This window comes from Engystomops pustulosus, chromosome 10 (assembly GCF_040894005.1).
Source record: "Engystomops pustulosus chromosome 10, aEngPut4.maternal, whole genome shotgun sequence".
In the NCBI taxonomy this organism is placed as follows: Eukaryota; Metazoa; Chordata; class Amphibia; order Anura; family Leptodactylidae; genus Engystomops; species Engystomops pustulosus.
In genome coordinates this window covers 66,187,409-66,211,440 of record NC_092420.1, presented here as the reverse complement: position 1 = coordinate 66,211,440, position 24,032 = coordinate 66,187,409, and the positions used below count along the sequence as shown (strand labels likewise).

The 24,032-nt window shown below is 40.4% G+C and overlaps 1 protein-coding gene across 1 annotated transcript in view; it reads right to left on the bottom strand.

Annotated features, from left to right (window-relative positions):
• Positions 1–24,032, bottom strand: part of BRDT (bromodomain testis associated) — an 87,756-nt gene that overhangs the window by 38,583 nt on the left and 25,141 nt on the right. The window contains exons 6-12 of the mRNA XM_072128427.1: positions 22,432–22,800; positions 12,529–12,657; positions 8,216–8,401; positions 6,006–6,208; positions 3,363–3,646; positions 1,893–2,009; positions 1,479–1,607 (exon numbers count right to left, since the gene is read on the bottom strand). Of these exons, the coding sequence (XP_071984528.1) occupies positions 1,479–1,607; positions 1,893–2,009; positions 3,363–3,646; positions 6,006–6,208; positions 8,216–8,401; positions 12,529–12,657; positions 22,432–22,800 (1,417 nt within the window). The remainder of the gene's footprint in view (positions 1–1,478; positions 1,608–1,892; positions 2,010–3,362; positions 3,647–6,005; positions 6,209–8,215; positions 8,402–12,528; positions 12,658–22,431; positions 22,801–24,032) is intronic.

The window sequence follows — 24,032 nt, the reverse complement described above, 5'->3', positions numbered from 1 at the left end:
TAAGTCCTGTGAGTCATTCTCTTCTACCGAGCAGTTAACATTTCTACTGCAGTGTCTAAGATGGGAATGTTGATAGAAAAGAAGAATCAGGTCCCACGGAAGCAACCAATTTTTCAAGACTACCATGTGGCAAATCCACATAAGACTGGGGGCACACATGAAGTTTTTGTTCTATTTTTTCGCTTTTCATTTCTCACCCAATGAGAGGAAAGGGCCAAATAATAATGACTTATACTTCCTCAACCTACAGATTCCACTTTTGTCTTTAACTCAAAAATGGCAACAAAATATGCAACAAAAACTCCATGTGCATTTACTGATGAAACGCCACTTTTACTGCTGCCATTTTTGGAGCCAAAGCCAGAACTGGATCCTACAGGGAGGAGAAGTGTAAGCCCTTCCTTACATATCCCATTCTGTCTCAATTCATTTCTGGCTTTGGTTCAAAATCAGCCACAAAAACTCCATGTGTGTCTGCAGCCTAGCTGTGCAGCAATACACACCCTTCTTCTGCTCATCTAGATAGACAAGTCTTCAGGAAATATGAAAAATGACAAGTGTAAAAAGCAGACCAGGTCATCTCAACTATATACAGGTTACAAAAAAGGTCATCTAAACTGTAACTATCTACTTCGGATTCTGTTACTTAATAATTAATACAATTTAAACACAAAGGAGACCAGGACAATGAGAATTACATCTGTATCTTAGGAATATTTATGTTCTGTGCTTCTGTTGAGTCTTTACGTTTCTAGTTTCTGTATTTCACCTGCAGAGATAGTGGTGAGAGCCTTTAAATAATACCAATATCTAATGTTTTGCTGGCTTAGAGTGTATTTACAGTTGCTGGATCTACCAGTTCATACTGACATTGTGCAATACATATATTGCATTATATCCAGTTACTTGTGGACACAAAAGTCTACTGAATATCACTGTACAACTATAGAGCAGCATCCATTGGGGAATCCTTCAAAACAATGTAGATGCAGTGTGGGATTACACTCATCTACAATATCTGTGATTCAAGGACTGTATGTTTGCCACATTTTATTAACTGTTCACTGCTCTAGTGATGGGAGTCCAAGCATCATAATTATACTTTATGCAAGGAGTCCAGCAGATCCGCCACGTAGTACTGTAATGACATTTGTGCAACAGGATTGCAAGGACTCCTTGCATCGTGTCTTACTATGATGCTTGGACTACCGTTCCAAGGGAAGTGTTCCGTGAAATGCGGCTATCATTTTTCAATGTTTCATGGACCTAGCACGCTTGTGTGAATAAGCTTGTATTGTTTGTGAGGAGCAAGGCTGTAATAAGATTTTGTTCAATCTTCAAATACACTTTGTCTCTTGTGTTTCTCAGTTTATATGCCATAACATATTTCGCCAATGTTTAGTTTAATTTAACATGACCATTGTAAGTATTTCCCAAGTTCATCATAGAACAGATGAACGATAGCCAGATCATCTAACCTGAGTCAGAGTCGCTGCTGTCGGAAGTGCTGGAATCACTGCTGCTCTCCGAGGTGGAAGTGGAACTGCTGCTGCTTTCACTCAAACGCTGTGGACCACCGATCGGCTGTGTGACTGATGTTTGATCAACTGCAGAACATGATCAAAAATACAATGATTAGAAATGGGACAAGTTTATAAATAAATTGCATATGTGTCACAATAAACCTCCTCCCCTGACACATCCAACAGATTTTAGGAAGATGTTCAGTTCATTAAAATCAAACATATTGTACAAGGAAATACCCAAATTTACACAGTTTCAGTGAAATGTGGTCTAAAATAATAGACCTGCCAGTCACATGGCCGAATTCGATGCCACTCTAAACTTGCCTCCATGATACATAAATGGATGTATTTAGGGAAGCCACACACCTGCTAGTCTGGGTTTTTTAGCAGAGTTCAGCTGCCCACTGACATCCTCAAGTCTCTTCTCCAGCTCCAGTTTCTTCTCTTTATTAAGCTGGTCTTTTGATTTAGAGGGTTTTTCTCCTACGAATAAAAGAATTCATTATGTTGAGGATTCCTGAACTCTGCTACACTTAAAGAAAACCCGTCATGCAAAATAACCGCCCTAAACTAAATATATTTTCATAAACTCCCTCTACATGCCTGTAAACCTAAGCAATGAGGTCCTAAAGCTGTATGCAAATGACCTGTGAAAATGTCCAATGAAGCATTAGCATATTCAAGCTGTCCACTCTATTCATGAGTGGGAGGCACAGCCACACCCCCAGTGCATGACTGACAATCTGTATAATGGAGTGAGGCTGTATAATGATGTGCTTCCTGGTGCTGGTGGGCACGCCCCCTGCAGCCTGTGTGTGTGTGTGTGTGTTTAGGAGAGATACAGCAGCTCCAGGCAGCCATGTTACAGCAGAACATGTCAGATTCATGTGTAGCTGATGTCTGTCTCTCACCTGTGTATTAGGAGGGAGAGCATGTCAGCAGATGCATCACACACACTAGCAATGCTTTACTATACATTACACACAGACATGAGCAGGAGGAGGAGAGGGGAGGGGGAACAGGGGTGACATCACTGCCTCTGACCATGTGACCAGCCTCATTTACATGACAAAAATAGAAGATTTTACAATGAATAATGTATGAAATAACTAGATAAAGGCTGGGATGGGATCCTTGTGAGCTGCTCCAACAGGTAGAGGTGACAGGACAAGTGACACAGACCTGATGACAGGTGTCCTTTAAAGGGAACCTGTCTCCAGGGATGTCATTTTCACTCAAGACAGGTTGCAGAAGCCCATCACACCTGCAGTGCAAATCTGCCTTTCATAATCATTTGCATTACAATATAATTGTGTTATAACTTACCTTGCACCCTGACAAAATCATGGGGTAGTTACAGGGGCTGGACTTTGTTTGGATGAATTTTTTAAAAAAATCAGATCATTTTTATTAGTTACGCCAACACATTTTCCGTTTACAACAATGGATGCATTTAAAAAAAACAACAGCTTGTCTGTGTTATTCCCTATTGAGATCTGAGCTCCTGTACAGCTGTACTCCTCAGAGGTCACAGCCCGGTGAGACGACATCAGTGGTGGAGGGAGGAGCTGTACAGGAGCACAAAGATGGAGGCAGCCTGCAGCTCAGACAAGTCACATGTTTTTTGAAATGCATCCAAACCAAAGCCCAGCCTCCGACTACGCCAGGATTTTGTCAGGAAGTTATAACACACAATTAAATCGTAATGCAAATGCTTACAAAAGGCAGAAGGCATTTTTGCACTGTAGGCGTCATTGGCTTTTACAATCCGTCTTTAGTATAAATTAGGTCCCTGGTGACAGGTTCCCTTTAAGAGGTGACGGTAAGTGTACATACCACTGTTTTTTTTAGGTCGCTTCCGCAGGCTTATCATGACATATCGTTCCAAGTGCCTCAATGTTGACGGCTTCAGGGTCTCAAAATCGATTTCAATTTCATGGGGATTAGAGTCTCTCAGTGACGGCTCTCTGGCCTGGATGATATTGACAATGCGGCCAAGCTTTTCACCTGGCAGCTTGTTGATGTCCAAGCTTAGCTGCCTCTTCTCGTCATAAGACATAGGCTTGGCCGGATCTTCATCGTCAGATATTGGCAGCTTCTTTTTCTTTTTCTTGGAATCGCTGAAGAGTGACAGAAATTCAGTAGTTTTAATACTTATAATACTTGTAAATAAAGCCCTTTAATTCTGCTTTTCATCATTAATACAGTTTTTTAGAACAAATCAAGAAAAGTTATAAAAAAGGGGTTGTCCATTTAAAAAAAAAATAAAAATTTAGGCCTGAAGGTTGGCAGGCTGTAGAGGCTGTAGTACAATTCTTATGCCAGGCATGTCCAGCTCTTGCCCCCTCCCCTCCAGCCTCTGTTGCAGTGATCATGTTGACAGGGTTCTCCTCCGTGCGGTGATGTCATGTCACCGCTGACCTTCTCTATACCAACAGAAGCTAGCGGTGACAGGACCGGAGGCAAGAACCGGGGAAATACAAGTTCTTTACTATTTTTTTAGACCTGAGGCGAATAGTGAAAAAAAAAATTAGCTCCTGGACAACCAAAAGCAATTTGCACCATTTCTCTTAGTAAAAATACATTTTACATAATTTGCTATCCTCTATCCATTTCTGGTGCAAACCTGCACTACTGGGATGAAATTTCCTACCTCTCTGGCACCTGAGCACCTTCTTACATCCCCTGTAAATGTAGTCATGTTTCGGGAGAAAAGCAGAGAAGAGACTCCTAACCTCTGTTGCTGGGACCATACTTACTTTCTCATATTGTTGTGCTACTGTAAACAAGGGCAAACATGTTCTTTCTATTGGCAACTCTACAAAGTATAAGCATTAATAAGTGCCCCCCCCGACTGCATATTAATTCTATTTAGCAAAAAAAGTGGGTTTGTGCCTTTTTCTATGCCACTCTCAACTAAACTTTTTTCCCCACTTTCTGCTAAGGCGCAGGGCAAAGGTGGAGCCAGTGGGCCCTGCCATATTTATCAACCTTCACACCAGTTTTCTTGCCAAAACAGACTCCAGTCCTCTATTAGCATCAATGGTTTCAAGCAGTGTGTCTAGATAGGTAGGTACTGGATAGTGGTAAAGATGTATCACAGCCAGCGCTGAAAAAGGGCCACCAGTGCATTTGGGGAGAGTAACCTCACCAGATTGCCCTTCTGTGCAAGCAAATCAAAAAACATTACTTTTTTGGTCAAGAAAATTAATAGGATATTTAGTGCTGTAAAGTATTGCAAACTGTATACAGAGTCCAGCTTCAATAACAACCAATCCTTAGGGTACATTCACACGTGGTATGCCTGCCGTGTGCTGGAGTGGAGGAGGTAGCCCCTCCCTCCATAGAGAAAAGCGGTGCACATCTGCACTCTCTGAAAAAGATAGAACATGCTCTATCTTTTGGCAGTGTACGGCGAGGATCGGTGTCACATGTTTGGCACCGTACCGCTGCCGGGCCACCATTGCAGTCTATGGGGAGGTATATGGGGCCGCATGCATGTCCCCATGAACTTCCCGTGTGAATGAGCCCTTAGACACAGTGGCAATAATTATTTTCATACATTTCCTAGTGCAGAGATGGTGAACCTTTTAGACACCGAGTGCCCAAACTATAACCAAGACCCACTTATTTATCACAAAGTGCCAACATAGAAATTTAATTAGATTTATGCTCCCTGCTCTGTCACAGCTTTCATTCATTTCAGCACACCAATAAAGTAGAAAATATGAGTAATTTGGATGATCATTGCAGCTTCCCTCCAGGGTCCCCTAAGCAGGAAGATTTATCAGGGGCAGAGCTGGAGCTACAATAATAATCCAGACCTGTCCACACTTTCCCACTCCCTCCAGTAGTTCTAGGTAGCGCGGTCACAAATAGCTCTGTGCACAGCAAGTCCTAGGCCAGTGATGGCGAAACCTATGGCACGGGTGCCAGAGGTGGCACTCTGAGCCCTCTTTTTGGACACCCAAGCCATCAACATAGAACTCAAAGAATCAGCCTGCAGTCCCAGGAGACTCATGAAATGCTGCTCTCAGTGCTATTTTAAAGAAACAGATTGATTGCTTGGGACTGCAGGAAGAGGTAGACCATGTGGAAAAAGGGAGGATTCTCTTTAGAGCTCCTCTAGGCGCCACATTTCTTACGGTTCAGGGGGACCATAGCGAGATGCTACATTAGTCAAAGTTTGCCCTCATTCTTTCAACTGTTTTGTTGGCCAATATGATTGAACAGGTAGCAATAAATTACTACTTAAATTGCCATGCTGGCACTTTGCAATAAATAAGTGTGTTTTGGTTGTAGTTTGGGCATCCGGTCTCTAAAAGGTTCACCATCACTGTCCTGGGCTGTCTGGGACTGCAAAAAGATACCTGGAATCCTCTCTGGTGATGGCCTGAGTACCCACAGAGAGGGCTCTGAGTGCCACCTCTGGTCACCACCAATGTCCTAGTGGATAGAGACCAAAAGATGGGGACTTACCTGGCTGCAGCTTTCTTCTTCAGTGCTTTTTGTTTCAGTTTTTTCTTCTTCTGATTTAGACTAGCTTTCTTTTTCAGCTTCTTTTTCTTCTCCTTAATTTTTTTCTTCTTTTTCTCCTTCTTTTCCTTCTTGGATTTCTTTTTCTTGGGTTTAGATGTTGGGCCATCCGCTAATACTTTTAGTTGCTCATGTACAACTCTCAGCTTTTAAAACAGGAGGAAAGAGAAACTGTTAAAAAGATGTAAACCCCCCCCCCCCCCCCAAAACATAAAAACTAAAAAAAAAAAAAAATTGCCAAACGCCCGAAATTACTGGATCTTTTGAAAAAATGACAACCAAAACAAGGTTCTTGAAACACACCAAAAGTACAGTCTTAAAGGATAAAAGGAAATCTACCACTGAAATCACCCATGGTAAACAAGGGACACTTACTCATAGATCCAGGCACCATGACTGTGGTAACCTTCTAATTTTTGTTATCCATGGCCGCCCCCCTTCTAAAATCAACTTTTAAAATTATGTTAATGAGCCCAAGGGCTCTGGTGGGTGTATCCAGAGCCCCCAGTGATGCCTTTTCACAGACTGTTACAATGTGCAGAGTAGGTCTCCCCTACCCCTGCTGCTACATTACCACCAATGTACATAGGATGTTCATATTCTAATGGCTGCACTGGGATATATGCTATTACATGGCTCCTCAAAGGGGTTGTCCAAAGCATTTAAGTTATCCTCTATGCTAGCCGTTTGCCCCTCACCGCTCAACTAGTTATCCCCAAGCCAACATAACTTAACCCCTTATCAAGGACACTAGTTTTCAGCTCAATGACCAGACTCGATTTTTTAAATAATTTGAGACCGTTTTCCCGTGACACATTGTAATTCAGGTTAGTTGTAAAATTTAAGTGATAAGTTTTGCGTTTCGTTCTGAAAAAAAAGTGAAAATTTTGCAAAAGTTTGTAAAATTTTTTCATTTTTCCCAAGTTTGAATTCTTGCTTGCCAGATAGGAAGTAAAACTGCCCAAAAAGCTTGATAATTAACATTTACGCAAGGTCTGCTTTATTTTGAGATGATATTTTATGTGTCCCGTCATTTTTCTAGGATGTTATGAGACGCAGAACTTTTTTCATGAAAATTGACAAAACTCACATTTTGAGGGACAACTCCGCTTCCAAGTGACTTTAAAAGGCCGAAATGATAGCAAAACCCATAAATTACCCCACTATAGAAACTTTACCCTTCAACGTATGTAAAACAACTTCTATTAAGTTTATTAACCCTTTAAGTGTTTCACATGGGTTAAAACAATATGGACCTGCGATTTAGAAACTTTAGATTTTTTTTTTTAATTTTTATTTTTTTAAAATACATTCATTTAGGCAAAAACTGACAGTTTCATAATAATTAAATGATGAAACGCTCTGCAACGCTTGATGCCCAGAGTGTACGGATACCCCATATGTGGTGTAAAACTGCTGTATGGCGGACCGCCAAGCTTAGGATTAAAGCCGTGCTATTCACAGCAGATTTGTATTGTCACATTGTACAAGCTATAAATTTTTATTTTTTTTGGTAATGTGAACATACGAGGGCTTATTATTATGGGATGAGAAGTTTTTCCGATTCCGGGTGTTAGTGCCGGGTCTGGACAGCCCGACACCGACACTATACTGACCCGATGTCCCGAAATCTTCTTTCTAGGGCGGTCATTAAGGGGTTAAAGGTTATAAAAGGCTAAAAAGGGAAAAAAAAAACCAAAAAAAAAAACCCACACTTTTACTTGCCTTCCCCCTACTCTGATGGCACCACTATTCAATGCCTAACTCTGCTAGTTTAGAGTGCCATCCCAACCATAGCCATACGCCTTCTACTGGGTGTTGTAGAAGTACCGCACCATGACTGAGCTGGACGGGCGATGGCAAATTAGAGAGGAGATTCTATTCCCTCCTGGATTTCGGCAAAGCCGCTCAGCTTTTGAGATGGGAGGCGTGAGGAGCATCACCATCTCCAACAGACCACAAACTTCTGCCTGTTTGCAGCCGGTTTTACCAAAAAAAAAAAAAAAGGGAATGTGACATCTGTACTACAAAAGGGAAAGAGTCCATTTCACAGCCTTCAGAACTTTTTTTCATGCATTCTCAGTACCTTAGTCTACAGATCTTTAAATTGCCATGTCTTAGGGAATGCCATCCACAATAACACAACCCCTCACCTGTTCCTGTAACAAGGCTAGCTGTTTAGCCCTCTCGTCTTCGGATTCAGAAGAAGAGCTCTCCGAGGAGCTTGTGCTGCTGCTTTCGCTGGATGTGGACTTGTACCGGTTTACTATGGTCGGCGTGCACACACTGCCATCAACAGGCTCATCTGGGATTTTAGCAAACAGTATTTCAAAGACATCCTGAAATGTAAAACACAAGAAGGAAGGAATTGAACGCGCAGTAAAAATATAAAATCAGTGGAAATATTTTGTAATGCAAAACTCCAATGTTTGTTACCTCAAGGGGATGAGGAGTCCGTTTTCAGCTAGATCCTGAGGGTCCTTATGATGCAGAAAAGAAGGTTTTGCTCCAGTCACCTGAGCGCCTCATGGTTCCTCCACTACTTCCCCAGTTCATTAATGTTCGCCCCTCTGGCTCTTGCTCAGGCCAGACAGCTGGTGACGTCATTATGTCGTCTGAAAATCGTGTGCGTGGTTTCCGTGCGCATCATATGGATCCCCACGATCTAGCTGAAAAAGGGCTCATCATCGCCTAGAGCATACATACATAACAAGCATACATTATAAGACAGTCTACCACCGATAAACTGCTGGTAGATGTCCTTTCACACTAACGTATGAAAACTGTATATATACACGGGTAGCAAAGGGCCCCATTCATTTCAAAGGGCAATATGGCCACCCATATTGCCCACCGTACCATACGGGGGCATGTAGAGTATGTTCTATTTCCACTAGTATTTTCTGTTCCGCATGCCCCATAAAAGCCTATGTGCACCATATGCTGCCGTATACACTTGCAGTATCCAGGGAGACCAGAACATGGGGGGGGGGGGGGGACCGATGTGTCTGGGATTTTGACTGTGGAGAATTGGAGAGCGTGTGTGAGGAGTTGTTGAAAGTTTTAGATGGCATTTATCCAAATAGAGTGGCCGATTGCCCTGGTAGAAGAGGTTCTTGGATTAAGTTAAGGTTGGCAAGTAATCACTTCATTTATATTAAATCATTCTAGGCCTGCAATAGGGTATGAGGAAAAGTATCACTAACTTCCAGAATGGCAAACACATATTGGTCCAGATTTTTCAAAAGTGAAGCAAAGTGAACGAAGTGTAGTTTGCCTCACTTATGTACAGAGTGCGGCATATTATTGAATACTGGTTTTCCCCTTCCCGACATGAAACGTAATAGTACGTCACACGAGCGCATGTAGAGGGTTCACAGTAGCACATTGTAATGAATGAGGAAAATCCCCATATACTGCCATACTGTATATGGTAGGATCGATCAGACAACCTAGGGTTAAAGTACCCTAGGGGGTCTGAAAAAAATGGAAAAAAAAAATAATAATAATAATAAAACTAAATTCAAATCACCCCCCTTTTGATAAAACTGATAGAAATACAGTAAAAAAAAAAAAAAAAAAAAAAAACACAAACACATTAGTTAACCCCGTCCGAAAATGCCCAATCAAAATATAATAGCGTTTTTCACTGTGTTTAACCCCCATAACGGAAAATAGCGCCCAAAGTAGAAAATGGCACTTTTTTGCCATTTAGAAAAATATAAAAAAAAATAAAAAATTCTAGAAAAGGTTATCAAAAGGTCGTACAGTCCACTGGTGGCACTGAAAAGGTCATCAAAAGTTGCAAAAAAAATTACACAACCCAAAGCATACACTGAAGTATGAAAAGGTTGTAAAAAAAAAAAAAATAAATAATTTATACAGGTTTTAATTCTTGTAAAATGTATGAAAAATTATAAAATCTATACAAATTTGGTATCCCCGTGACCGCACCGACCCACATAATAAACTAGACATATCATTTGGGGTGCACAGTGAAATCCGTAAAATCCAACCCCAGAAGAATACAGGGCAAAATGTGGTTTTTCACCAATTTCACCGCATTTGGATTTTTCTCCCCACTTCCCAGAACACGGCATGGAATATTAAATACCATCACTATGAAATGCAATTTTTTATGCAGAAAACAAGCAGTCCCACAGCTCTGTACGTGGGAAAATAAAGTTCTAGATTTATGAAGGTGGGGAAAGAAAAAGGAAAAACGCAAAAATGATAAAGGGCCTCAGCGGGAATGGGTTAAATGCGTCACCAACATGGACTAAACAGCACCACGTCCCTCTCAAGTGCACATTTTCTTGCAGTGCCAAACTGATCTCTCTGCGGTGCAGCAGATCTTTCAAAGCAGTGCCTACTCCTGCTGCCCCCCACCACAACCCCACCTGGAGGCATGTTTAGGTAACCATATCAAGAGGGATCAAGCCCTCCACTTATGTGTCCTACGTCAGCCAGGGTTCTGACGGGCCCTTTACCCAGAACTTTTTGATTTATAATATTTTTGTTTGGGGTTAAGGCAGGGGTGTTTTTTTGTGTTAGGCTGACCAAGCAACCAAATTTGGGGCAGGACAATAATTTGTCATTTGCCTGCCAACAATATTTTATAGCCATACAGCTAGCTTATGGTGTCATAGGTCCTGCTATAACGGCTGTAAATACAGGACGTATGACACAATACGTTCATGTGACTGCACCCTTAGCAGCGTTTGTACAATTTTCCTATCAAACTCCCGCTGACAGCTGACACAAGTCATTAGAAACTTTATTGACCTCTTATCTATTGACACACATATTCTAGATAGGCCGAGCTCCTCCACATACATCACCCAAGAAAGACAAGAGGAATAACTTACAAACTATGTAGAAGATAAATGAATAAACTTTATTAATCACAAAACATGATAAAACATATCCTTTAAAAAGTATGGCTACAGGAGAGACAGAGGTTTACAAGGCCAGGAACCACAGTACACAAGGTCAATCAGTTGTAATAAAAGACATGATATAGTAACACACAGTTATCAGATTTGCCCAGCCGGATCACAGTGATGTGTTCCAAATCATAAGATAATGTTTGAATAGAAAATTATATATATATTTAGTACGTGACTGAACCGGATGACTATGACCATGGTCATGTTTTGGGATTAATAAAGTTTATTCATTTATCTTCTACATAGTTTGTACGTTATTCCTCTGGTCTTTCTTGGGTTGAGAGGATTACTCAGAGTTCCTTGGCATAATTGCGTTTTGGTAATTAAACGTTTTGGTAATTAAATATTTATTTGTATATGTTTGTGTCAATCAAGCTCCTACACAGCGGAATCAAGTGAAATATTCTTTAGGCACGGAAAGTGTTAATCACTTACACAACTTCTGAATTTAAAAAAAATTATATATACTCTTCAATAAAGTTTAGGTATGCCAGGTCACACCTGTGTGGACTTTTAACTTCAGGTCACTAAAACTATAATAACTAATGTCTAACAGATGCATTAAAATTACTTTTAATGACTTCCATTAGTGGTTTTGCTATTTGAGCGGAGATTTAGTTGGAAGCGTTTTGCACATTTTTCTGTGTCAAATGGCAGAATACACAAAAGGTTTGATGTGTAGAAAGCATCGATTATATAAGTGGTAAACAGGTTCAGTCTGAAAATTAACAGACATTCACAGAAAGAATAGCTCTGGGGTCCTGGTAGTGGCCAAACTGTGTTACTGCAGCTCAGCTACTATTTACTTAAAAGGGGAGCTAAGCCGCACTTCCCTGACCAGGCTGAATACCTGCAGCACAAACTGACCTGCAGTACAGGTTGTCATGCGGCCATTTTACCGATGTTCCTCAAGAGGTCTTATTATATTTATACACGGAAACAAACAGTTACAAAAGTTACGAAAATTACCCTGGGGTACTGGGGCTACGTCTCAGGTAGCATTTAATTTTAATTTCTGCACTACCCCTGTTGCGCTAGTGGTCCTAGTGCTAGGAGGAGTGCATACATTTAAACACAAGGCTCCCTGAGGTCCTTGGGTGAGGTGGCCTGAGCACCCCAGGGTAATTAGCATAACTTTTTTTTGGGACACATTTACCATCAGTATACTGATGGTAAATGTCTTTATATCCAAATCTTTATACAGTATTTATAGCACCATCATATTCCAGAGCGCTCTACAGATCCTACGGGACACACACAGACAAAAGAACATATGGCAGAGTAATAATATGGTCAAACTGAACATTAGGAGTGAGGATCTTCAGGTTTAAACATCTATTGTCAGTGTAGGACAGCTCTAAAAAGTTATATCAATTTCTTCCTGCTCAGGTTATTTTCATTTTGCCCTCCTATCAATTGATACTTTACCTTTATTTTCAATCTTCAAAAAAGTATAAAGAATTTTTGGACTAGCCCAACCAGAGAAGGTAGATAAATGTAGAGTAAAAACTACCAACCTGCAGCTTCCGTGCCATGTTCACCACCTCGCTATCAGGAGAATTGTGTTTATAACAATTCATGAACATTAATCGAACATCAGAAGCAAATTCACGGGAGTCTTTGTACTGGTCATTCTCCATTTTATCCTGAATACAGATGTAGAATGTGCTTAGAAAAAGCGACAGAAAGTGGATACACATGCAGTACTTCAGTCTGCCAACCATGTAGCAAAACTACCAGAATATTTACCTTTAATCAATGTTCACACACACACCAGTTTATTTTATAGGCCAAATTGAGTGGTTAGGATGGAATAGCTGATATTTATACCTGTTTTTTTTTTTGTTGCAAGAATAGGCTCTACTGTGCAAAGTACACTGCTACATTCACAGTTTTGTCAGCAAAATAGGACCTCAATATTGTCCATTGATGGTTAATGTACTGTTAATGTAATGTACTTTCAGTACTTTCTACAAAACCATATATACAAAACACAAACCCCTTTTCAGGCTGCATTGACAGCCAGCAGATGGCATCCCATACAGCGAGATTCATAGTAGAAAATAGGGAATGCATCCATAGAATAACATTAGCTCTGTTTCTTTATGGGAACAAATAGGAAAGCGCAATAGTACAGGTCGGTTTGTGTGTCAGAAGTTTAGCATTTATATATTTCAATTCTATTTTACATAATGTTTTAGAGGTTTTTTTTTTCCCACAACCTGCTTTTTCTCACTCCTTTACAGCTATACACGTCCTAACTACTATGTGCACATGTACAGACGCCACAACAGTGACCCACTTCAAACGGATATATCTTCTGAACAGTGGAAGGATTGTGTTTCTAGGAGTTACAGAAACTGAGATATCTACACAAGATTTGCCTCTTTAATATGTCACAAGAACTGTGTTTCTAGGTGCCACGGTTCAGAAAAATGCAGCCATTTGAAGTGTGCCCCCCTTCCAACCTTGCAGCGGAATGCAGAATGGAGAAGGGAGAGTTTAGAGAAGTCCATGCATTTGAATCTGAACAAGAGGAAGGGAGATGGATTGACACTGTATATATTTTTTCACATATTTTGGTAAAGGCTTATTCAGTTTTACTACCAATTAGAAAACTTTAATGTTAAAAATGAGAATGCTGATTTTAAAACCAAATTGTTAAATTAAAAAAAAAAGAAAAAAGAAGTAAAAATTGTAATCAGATTTAAAAAGTGGTTTCATAGAGATCATCATATAAGAGCATAACAGAATTACAAAACCTTACATTGCATTCAGGATGCAATGTCCCTGGGTCATGAAAGGGTTAAAAGGGGTATTTTGTTTCCATATACTGCCTCAACACTGGTGAGTAACATAATAAAGTGCACCTACCTCTTTTTACCCTGGTGTCCTGAAAGGGTCAGGATCTCTGAGGCCAGAAAGTGACAGCGTCATCCAACCAATAAACACACACCCCAACCCCGCCGATGACTTGTACATATGTCGTCAATAACAGTTTGGTGGGGGTGAAACACCCAGGACCACAACAATCAGCTGATTTAGTCTCTTTCTGGCATTTGATTACCCCTTTTGTGACCAAAGGTCATTGGTATGGGGTTAAAAATAACACTAGCACAAAAATTTTTTTTTTAAAAAAAGTATGAAGTAAAGCTTAAAAAAAACGTATTGAATGTATTTTAACAGCCTTATCTTTTGAACTGCATCACCTACAGCAGGACAACCCCTTTAACCCCTTAACGCTGAAGCCACTTTTCACCTTCCTGACACGGCCCATTTTTTAAAATCTGACATGTGTCTATTTAAGTGGTTATAACTTTGGAACGCTTTAACATATCCAGTTGATTTTGAGATTGTTTTTTCGTGACACATTGTACTTCATGCTGGTTGAGAAATTTAATCAATATGTTTAGTATTTATTTATGAAATAAATGGAAATTTGCCAACAATTTTGGAAAAAAACAATGTTTTCAAAATTTTCTACTTTTTGGAAAGTTAGTCATATCACTAAAATAACTTGATAACTAATATTTTCCATATGTCTGCTTTAACTTGGCAACATTTTTCAAACATCTTTTCCTTTTTTTAGGATGCTAGGAGGCTTATAACTTTAGGTGCAATTTTACAGATTTTCACGAAAAATCATCAAAACCTACTTTTGGAGGGTCAGTTTAGTTAGAAGTGACTTTATAAGGCCTACATGATAGAAAACCCCCACAAATGACACCATTTTAGAAACTACACCCCTCAAAATATTCAAAACAACCTTTGGGAATTTTGTAAACCCTATGAGCGTTTCATGAGGGTGAAAGATAAATGAAAGTGAAATTACAGAAATGTAATTTTATCTTACAATAGATTCATTGAACACTAAAATTTGCACCTTCACAATGGGTTAAAAAGGAAAATGCATTTTACAATGTTTAGGGCAATTCCTCCTGAGTATGCCAATACCCATTTTGTCACTGTACCCCGCTGTACAGGCACAGGGGGGCACTTGGAATGGAAAGAGCGTTGTTTCGTTTTTGCAGGGCAAATATGGCTGAAAAAGTTTTCATGTGTCAGGATGCATTTGGAGAGCCATAATGGTACCAAAACAGAGGAAAGCCCCAACAAGAGACACCATTCTGGAAAGTACACCCCTTGGAGAGTTTAGCAAGGTGTAATTTGTGTATTTGCCCCAACAGGTGTTTGATTCAATTAGGCCCCAAAAGGGAAAAAAGGTGAAAATGTTCTCAAAAAAGTCACTTTTACCCCAAATTTTTGTAAGTTAGCAGCTAACGAAACTACTCCTTATTGTTCACCATGACAATTGTAGTCTCAAAAACAAATGGCCTGCAGCATTCAACAAGTCTCAAGCATATAAACAGCAGAATGCAATCCAAAAAATCTAATAAAACATAACTTTTAATCACAAGTTTCCAATAAAATTGATAACGAAAATACAAATGTCTAAAAAATGGCTAGTATATTGATCATAAGAGATCAGAATAGATCAATAGGTCAACGGATGCACATTATATACATTTATGCATGACATGAGTACAGCATTGCATTAGGTAAGGGAGATAAAAAGGTTTGGTCTCACCAATCTTCACTGGAACGGGTTGGATTTGTCAGCACTTCTGTAGGGAAGTACTCCGACTTACCCTGTTATTGCCCTTACTGCAGTCCTACTCCCGTTGTTAGTGACTCCCAGCCCTTACAAGGGCGGTCCCCAATACTGTCCCTGTATGCAGACTATTGCACCCTGTACTTCAAGGTTATTATTGAGTCCTCTTCCCTACGCGTCGCCAGTGAACAACTTAGTGCCTAGCCGGACAGATTCGGGTAGTGATGAGCCACTGCTCACACCCGATTCATTTGATAATGCATTAGGGCCAACGCCTGCAATCAATAAGTGGGGTTGCCGCGGTCTTGGCAACTCATGACACACTGCAACCTGCAGAAATTTTGTTTCCCCTGAGGAGTGCACACGACGGTGTACGAAACGCGTAGGGAAGAGGACTCAATAATAACCTTGAAGTACAGGGTGCAATAGTCTGCATACAGGGACAGTATTGGGGACCGCCCTTGTAAGGGCTGGGAGTCACTAACAACGGGAGTAGGACTGCAGTAAGGGCAATAACAGGGTAAGTCGGAGTACTTCCCTACAGAAGTGCTGACAAATCCAACCCGTTCCAGTGAAGATTGGTGAGACCAAACCTTTTTATCTCCCTTACATAATGCAATGCTGTACTCATGTCATGCATAAATGTATATAATGTGCATCCGTTGACCTATTGATCTATTCTGATCTCTTATGATCAATATACTAGCCATTTTTTAGACATTTGTATTTTCGTTATCAATTTTATTGGAAACTTGTGATTAAAAGTTATGTTTTATTAGATTTTTTGGATTGCATTCAGCTGTTTATATACAAATTTTTGTAAGCCACAAGGGATAAAAGATGAAACAACCCCATAAATGTGTAAAACTATTTCTCCTAAGCACAGAACTGCACCACTTTTTCATATAAAGTGTTTTATGGGTACACAGTAGGGCTCAGAAGGGAAGGAGGGGCTTTGGCCTTTTAGAAGCCAGATTTGACAATCATCCATTACATGTGTCAGGATGCATTTGGAGAGCCCTAGTGGTACCAAAACAGAGGGGAACCCCAACAAATGTCACCATTTTGGAAAGTGCACCCTTTGGAGAATTTAGCAAGGTGTAATATGTGTATTTTCCCCCACAGGTGTTTGCTTCAATTAGGTCCCTAAAAGGAAAAAGATGAACATTATCCCAAAAAAGTCACTTTTACGGCTAATTTTTGTATCCCATAAGGCATTAACCCCTTCCCGACATTTGACGTAATAGTACTGCATGGCGGGAGGTGCGTTCCCGCAAAATGCAGTACTATTACGTCAAGCTTCTGGCCCCGGTTCCTGAACGGAGCCGGGGCCAGAAGCTGCGGGTGTCGGCTATATATTATAGCCGACACCTGCCTCTAACACCCGCGATCGGAGATTTCTCCGATCGCGGGTGTTAACCCCCAACACGCCGCGGTCGCGCTGACAGCGGCGTGTTAGGGGCGTTTTGCAAGAATCAACCCCCCCCCCCCCCCGGCGCTTACCGGGGGGGGGTCCGTGGTTCCGATCGCAGCCCCGGGACTGCCGGTGCCCGGGGCTGCGCGATCCTCCTTCCTTGAGCCGGGTCCTGCCTTCTGGCAGGACCCGGCTGTAACACACTGAGCATGCGCAGCATGCTCAGTGTGTTACATTACACAGTGTAATACATCTGTATTACACTGTGTAAGGTGAAGAATAGCTTGAACAAGTGATCAGTGGATCACTTGTTCAAGCTAACCTGTAAAAGTGAAAAAACACAGTTAAAAACATTTAATAAAAGCATTTTTTAATAAAAAGAATTAAATAAAGTTAAAGTCCCCTAAACACAAACATTCCCTATATTCATGCAATAAAGTGAAAAAAACACAAAATCGCCAAAAACCCAACATATTTGGTATTGTCGCGTCCGTAACAATCCGTACAATAATTCAGAAACATTATTGGGCCCGCTCGGTGAACTCCGTAAAAAAAAACCCGAAAAACTCGCCAAAAATGTAAAATTTTCATAAAATCTCTTCACAAAAATGTTCTAAAAAGTGATCAAAAAAAGTTGTGTGCCAAAATGGTATCAATTGAAAGGACAACTCAACACGTAAAAAATAAGCCCTAAACCAGCTCTGTCAACAAAAAAATATTAAAGTTATGTCCCCGAAAAGATGGCGATGCAAAAACAAATGAGATTTCCTCTATATTCCTTTTTTTCCAGTAAAATTGTAAAAATAAATGAAAAAACTATATAAATGAGGTATCACCGTAATCGTAGTAATCTGTAGAATAAAGATAATATAGTATTTTTAGTGTACGGTGTACGACCCCCAAAAAAAACAAAAAGAAAGGAAACCAAAATTGACAATTTTCTTTTCACCCATACATTCAAGAGTTAATAAAATCTCATCAATAAGCTAATGACCCACTAAAATGAAGTATTTGTAAAGTGCATCTCATGTCGCAAAAAATAAGCCCTTAAATGTCCAAATTGCCAAAAAAATAAAGATTGTATAGCCAATAAAAAGTGACAATGCATAATCTGCTCTGAATGGCGCAGCTTCCCTTCGATGCCCTGGCGTGTGCCCATACAGCAGGTTACCACCACATATGGGGTATTGTTATACACGGGAGAGGTTGGGTATCAAATTTTGTGGAACGTTTTGGTATTTTATCCACTGAGAATTTGTACATTGTTTGAAAAACACATTAATTTAGCCAAAAAAAAATGTACTTTCAAAATTTTATCCGATTTTGCTTTAACCCCTGTAAAACAATTAAAGGGTTAATAAACTTCATAAAAGTTGTTTTAAGTATGTTGAGGGGTATAGTTTCTATAATGGGGTAATTTAAGGGGTTTTACTTTTATTTAGGTCTCTCAAAGTGATTTGAAACCTGAGCAGGTCCCTCAATAGCAGGATTTTGCGTTTTTATGAAAATGTGAAAAATCGCACCTAACGTTCAAAGGCCCATAACATCCTACAAAAATAAGAGTATGCTTAAAAAACCATGTCCACATAAAGTAGACATTCAGTTAATGTTAGTTATTACGTTTTTTTTGCTGTTATGACTATGTGTGGAAAAAGTAGAACATTTTGAAGTTTGAAAATCGAGAATTTTTCCAAATTTTCACCAAATATCTGATTTCCTCATAAATAAATGCAAAACATAACACCAAAATTTTTCAACTAACATGAAGTACAAAGTGTCACGAGAAAACAATTTTAAAATCACTTGGCTATGTTAAAGCGTTTCAAAGTTATAACCATTTATAGTCACACAGGGCAGATTTGAAAAAATGGGCCGTGTCAGGAAGGTGAAAAGTGGCTTCAGCGTTAAGGGGTTAAAGATGAAACAACCCCAAAAAATGTGTACTAGCATTTCTCCCGAGTATAAAATTGCCCCACACATGCAAATAAAATGTTGTATGGGTACGCAGTGAAGCTCAGAAGGGAAAGAGGGGCGTTGGCCTTTTAGAAGCCAAATTTGACAAACATCCTTTACATGTGTCAGGATGCATTTAGAGAGCCGTAGTGGTACCAAAACAGAGGGGAACCCCAACAAGTGTCACCATTTTGGAAAGCACACCCCTTAGAGAATTTAGTAAGGTTTAATATGAGTATTGGTTCATATAGGTGTTTGATTTAATTAGGACTTAAATAGGACAAAGGTGAACATTTTCTTATAAAGGTCATTGTACCCCTAATTTTTTATAGCCACAAGGGATAAAAAAAATGTAATAAACCCCCAAAATGTGTAAACCTATTTCTCTCGAGTGTAGAAGTACCCCACATGTGTATATGTTGTATGGGCGCACAGTAAAAGGAAAGGGGGAGGTTTGCCTTTTAGAAGCCAAATTTGACAGAAATGTTTGACATGCATTTGGAGAGCCCTAGTGGTATAAAACGGATAAGAATCCGAAAAGTGACCCTAATTTTTGAACACACACCCCTTAGAGAATTTTGCAATGTGTAATATATGTATTTGACCCTACAGGTGAATGATCCAATTAGGCCCTAAACATTAAAAAGGTGAAAATTTTCCTATAAATGTCACTTTACTCCTAATTTTTGTAAGCTACAAGGGATAATATATTAAATAATCCCGAAAAAGGTGTAAAACTATTTCTCCTGAGTGTAGAAGTACCCCACATGTGCATATAAAATGCTTTATGGGCGCACAGTAGAGGAAAAGAGGGGTGTTTGTCTTTTAGAGGCCAAATTTGCAAGAAATCCTTCACATGTGTCAGGATACATTTGGAGAGCTGTAGTGGTACCAAAGCGGAGGAAAACCCGAAAAGTGACCCTAATTGTTGAATGTACACCCCTTGGGGAATTTAGCAAGGTGTAATATGTGGTGTAGTGTAATACACGTGGTGAAATGAGTATTTGAACATACAGGTGGTTTCCAAATACGATGTGCGATGGAGTCCAAGATGGAAATTGCAATTATTTCTGGAACGTTCAGTGCCCGTTATGTGGCGCCCCTTATGAAATAATGGAGGGGTATAGGGAGCAACATGACCTACCAGTTGTTAAATTATTCATTTTACTGAATTCACAACAGGTTGGGCGTGAATTGTGAATATGTTGCGTATAAGGAGGTAGAATAGACCAGGGGACCAACTAAACTTTTGTCACTCTGGAGTTGTCGCAGGTCTCTTAGTAGTATGTAGTGTCCATCCTTAGTATATAGTGTCCATCCTAACTCTTCTTTTGGAACAGACTCTTTATTGAGTCCTACCTTTAGAAGCAGCAGAATTCACCGTGAAAATGCTGCCCTGACAAAATACAGGAACATCTAAACCAGAGGTACTGGGGCCGCGTCCTTCTTGTCCCAATATTAGTTTCCTAATATCTTCCTCTTGAAAACGGAGAAATGATACAGCAGGACCTGCACATTGGAACAGCTCGTAAGAGTTGTACAGCATAATCTGAACAATGTGCACGGCCAGCGCTTTTGTACCATATCTTCGTTTTTCGTAGGGAAATTATCGCCAAGTGTTGCTCTTATTCACCCTAGCGATGCCCATTGTGACGAATATTGCTGCTTTTAGCTGGACCAAATCGACCAGCCAATAGTGGCAAACATGGACAGAGGGGGGCAACAAAACCCCTCTGAACCACAAGGCACAATTGGTGGCTGTCAGGAACAGCCGCCACTCTGCCCCGATCACCGTGTCTACAGACATAGTGACTGGTATTACTGACGTCATAAGTAAATTCGCTGCTATTGGCTCGTCTGAATCGATGAGCCAACAGCAGCGATAATAAACTGGGGGTGTGTGGGGGGGGACGTAACCCTTCTGGTCCATGGGGCAGGATGGATGGCTGTTAGGATCAGCTGCCATCTTGCCCCGATCACTGTGTCTGAACCGTGTTGGCATGTCACTACCCGCCGCACCGTTCTATTACAACGCGCGTTGGGAATAGGCGATACAATCTTTATTTTTTAAGCAATTTAGACAAATAAGGGCTTATTTTTTGCGAGACGCGATGCACTGTAAAAAAACTTTATTTTAGAGGGTGTTTAGCTTATCGAAGCAATTTTATTAACTTTTTTTGTGTGGAGGAAAATAAAATCATCAATTCTTGTTTTGGATTTTTAGCATTTTTTTTTTTTGGGGGGGGGGGGGGGGTGTTCGCTGTAGCATAACAATAATATATTATCTTTATTCTACGGATCACTACGATTACGGTGATACCTCATTTATATAGTTTTATTTATATTTGTCCAATTTTATTGAAGGAAAACTAGAATAGAAAAAATTGCATTTGTTTTAGTATTGCCATCTTTATAGCGGCATAACTATAGTATTTTTTGGTTGACGGAGCTGGTTGTAAGCTTATTTTTTGCGTGACAAGTTGTTCTTTTCAGTGGTATCATTTTGGCGCTTGTAACTTTTTCGGATCACTTTTTAGAACATTTTTTGTAAAGCAATTTGATAAAAACTTTTAATTTTTGGCAAGTTTTTGGGTTTTTTTTTTACCACGTTCACCTAGAGGGTCCAATTATGATTAGGATTTATTGTACAGATTGTTACGGACGCGGCGATACCAAATAAGTGGGGTTTTTTTGTGATTTAGTGTATTTTATACTTTATTACTTGTGTAAAGTGAAATGTGGTGTTTGGGGGGACTTTCACTTTCTTTTATTATTTATTTTTATTTAAAAAAACCTTTATTTATTGTTTTAACTTCTTCTGATCACTTGTTCAAGCTATTTTACAGGTTACAAAGTGCAATACAGATGTATTGCACTGTGTAATGTAAGACACTGAGCATGCTGCGCATGCCCAGTGTCTTACAGCCGGGTCCTGCCAGAAGGCAGGACCCGGCTTCCGGATGAAGATCTCGCAGTCCCGGGGCTGCGATCGGAGCAGCGGACCCCCCCGGTAAGCACCGCGGGGGGGTCAGATTCCCTTCAGATTACATTTAAATGCCTCTGACACGCCGCGGTCAGCGTGACCGCGGCGTGTTAGGGGTTAACACCCGCGATCGGAGAAATCTCCGATCACGGGTGTTAGAGGCAGGTGTCGGCTTGACGTAATAATACTGCATTTTGCGGGAACGCACCTCCCGCCATGCAGTACTATTACGTCAAATGTCGGGAAGGGGTTAAACATGAACAGAGCAGTGTACTTTACCTATACACATCAATTCCCAGTTAAAAACAGATTACGTTCCTTTATTTAATTGAGGGTTTTTTTTTTACCCTACAGTTTTGAGAACCTGGTCGGAGAGTTGCTGTGAACCATGTTGTAGCTCTGTCTGAAAGAGCATTATAGCAATATCTACACCGAGTGGAAATCCTACGTGTACTTACTCTGATGGTTCCCATATCCATGGGACAGTTTATAATGTCACTGAAGCCTGGCAGGTTGAGGCAGGCAGAGTCAGAGGGCTTGTAGAAAGGCCAGGCATAGCCGGCATGTCTTTTGGACATCATCTCAGTGAGGATATTGTGGCAGTGTTTCAGCTGTTCAGATACTGGTTTAGGAGTATTAAGTGTTTGAATTTGATGCTGAGAGTCGGGAAGATCTCGCGCTGAAGTGTCAGCCAGTGGTTTTTCCAAACTGGATGGTATTTGGGGTTGTCTTGGTCCAGTTACAGAAGTAGAGGATTCACAGGAAGTTGAAATGAGAGACACAGCAGGAGTGGTAGTATCTGCTTTTCGTTTTATACCCTTCTTTCCCTAATAAAACACAAGTGGATGAGTTAATGTACGTAATGCATTGTACAAATAAAATCTAAACACATTTCACAAAACCTTATATAAATCGCACAAAATTTTGGTCACAAAAGGGTCAAAGGGTCACTGGGGTGGGTGTACTGATCTTGTATTACCAATCTGCCATTGCAATAGGTTAGCTAAAGGAACTTTGCAAAAAAAAAAAAACACCACACACCACACACTGACTGTTCCCATTGCCTCTGAAAAAAAGTAAATTAGTCTTACCGGCAATTCCATTTCCTTTAGTCCACCATGACGGCCCCACCTGCTTGGATGCAACCCGATTTATTGCCTGTTATTATACACAATTAAATCAAGCAAGATTTTAAATAAATCAAATCACATAACCTGGGGGGGGGGAGGGGGGGGGGCGGAATATATGAGCCGTCACGGTGGACTAAAGGAAATGGAACTACCGGTAAGACTAATTCACTTTTTCCCTTACGTCCCCCATGACGGCCCCACCTGGAGATATACCAGATGAATTATTTTTAGGGAGGGACTACAGCCTGTAGTATCTTTCTCCCAAAGGAAAGGTCCATGTTATTCGGAATGTCCAGTCTGTAATGTCTAGCAAAGGTAAGTGAAGAAGACCAGGTAGCTGCTTTACATATTTGTTCAATCGTGGCTCCTCTTTCAGCCCAGGAGGTAGCCATCGCTCTCATGGAATGGGCTTTTACGGTTTCCGGCGCAGCCTTATTTAGAGACTCATACGCCTCTCTGATAGTTTTAATCCATCTGGATAAGGACGCTTTTGAGGCCTTTGTTCTTCCCTGGAAATTGGAGAAGAATGTTAGTCTTTCCGCCAGACAGTGCCTGAATCTCCCCAATCCTTCTCGCACTAGTAATTGCAGTTAGGAAGGTTGTTTTCAACGTTAGATTTCTAAGGCTTACAGATTCAATCGGTTCAAACTGAGGTCCAGTAAGAAAATTTAGCACTAAGGATAAGTCCCAGGGAGCCACTGAAGGTTTCACTGAGGGCCTGATTCGGACAGTCGCTCTTACAAACCTTTTTATCCATCTATGGTCAGCCAGGGATGAATCAAAGAACACACTTAGTGCTGCAATCTGGACTTTAAGGGTACTTGTTTTAAGGCCCATGTCGAACCCGGCTTGCAGGAAATTTAAGATCTGTAAGAAATTAGGAGAAGACTGGTTGGGGACTGCTGGACCACAGAAAGAAAGAAACTTCT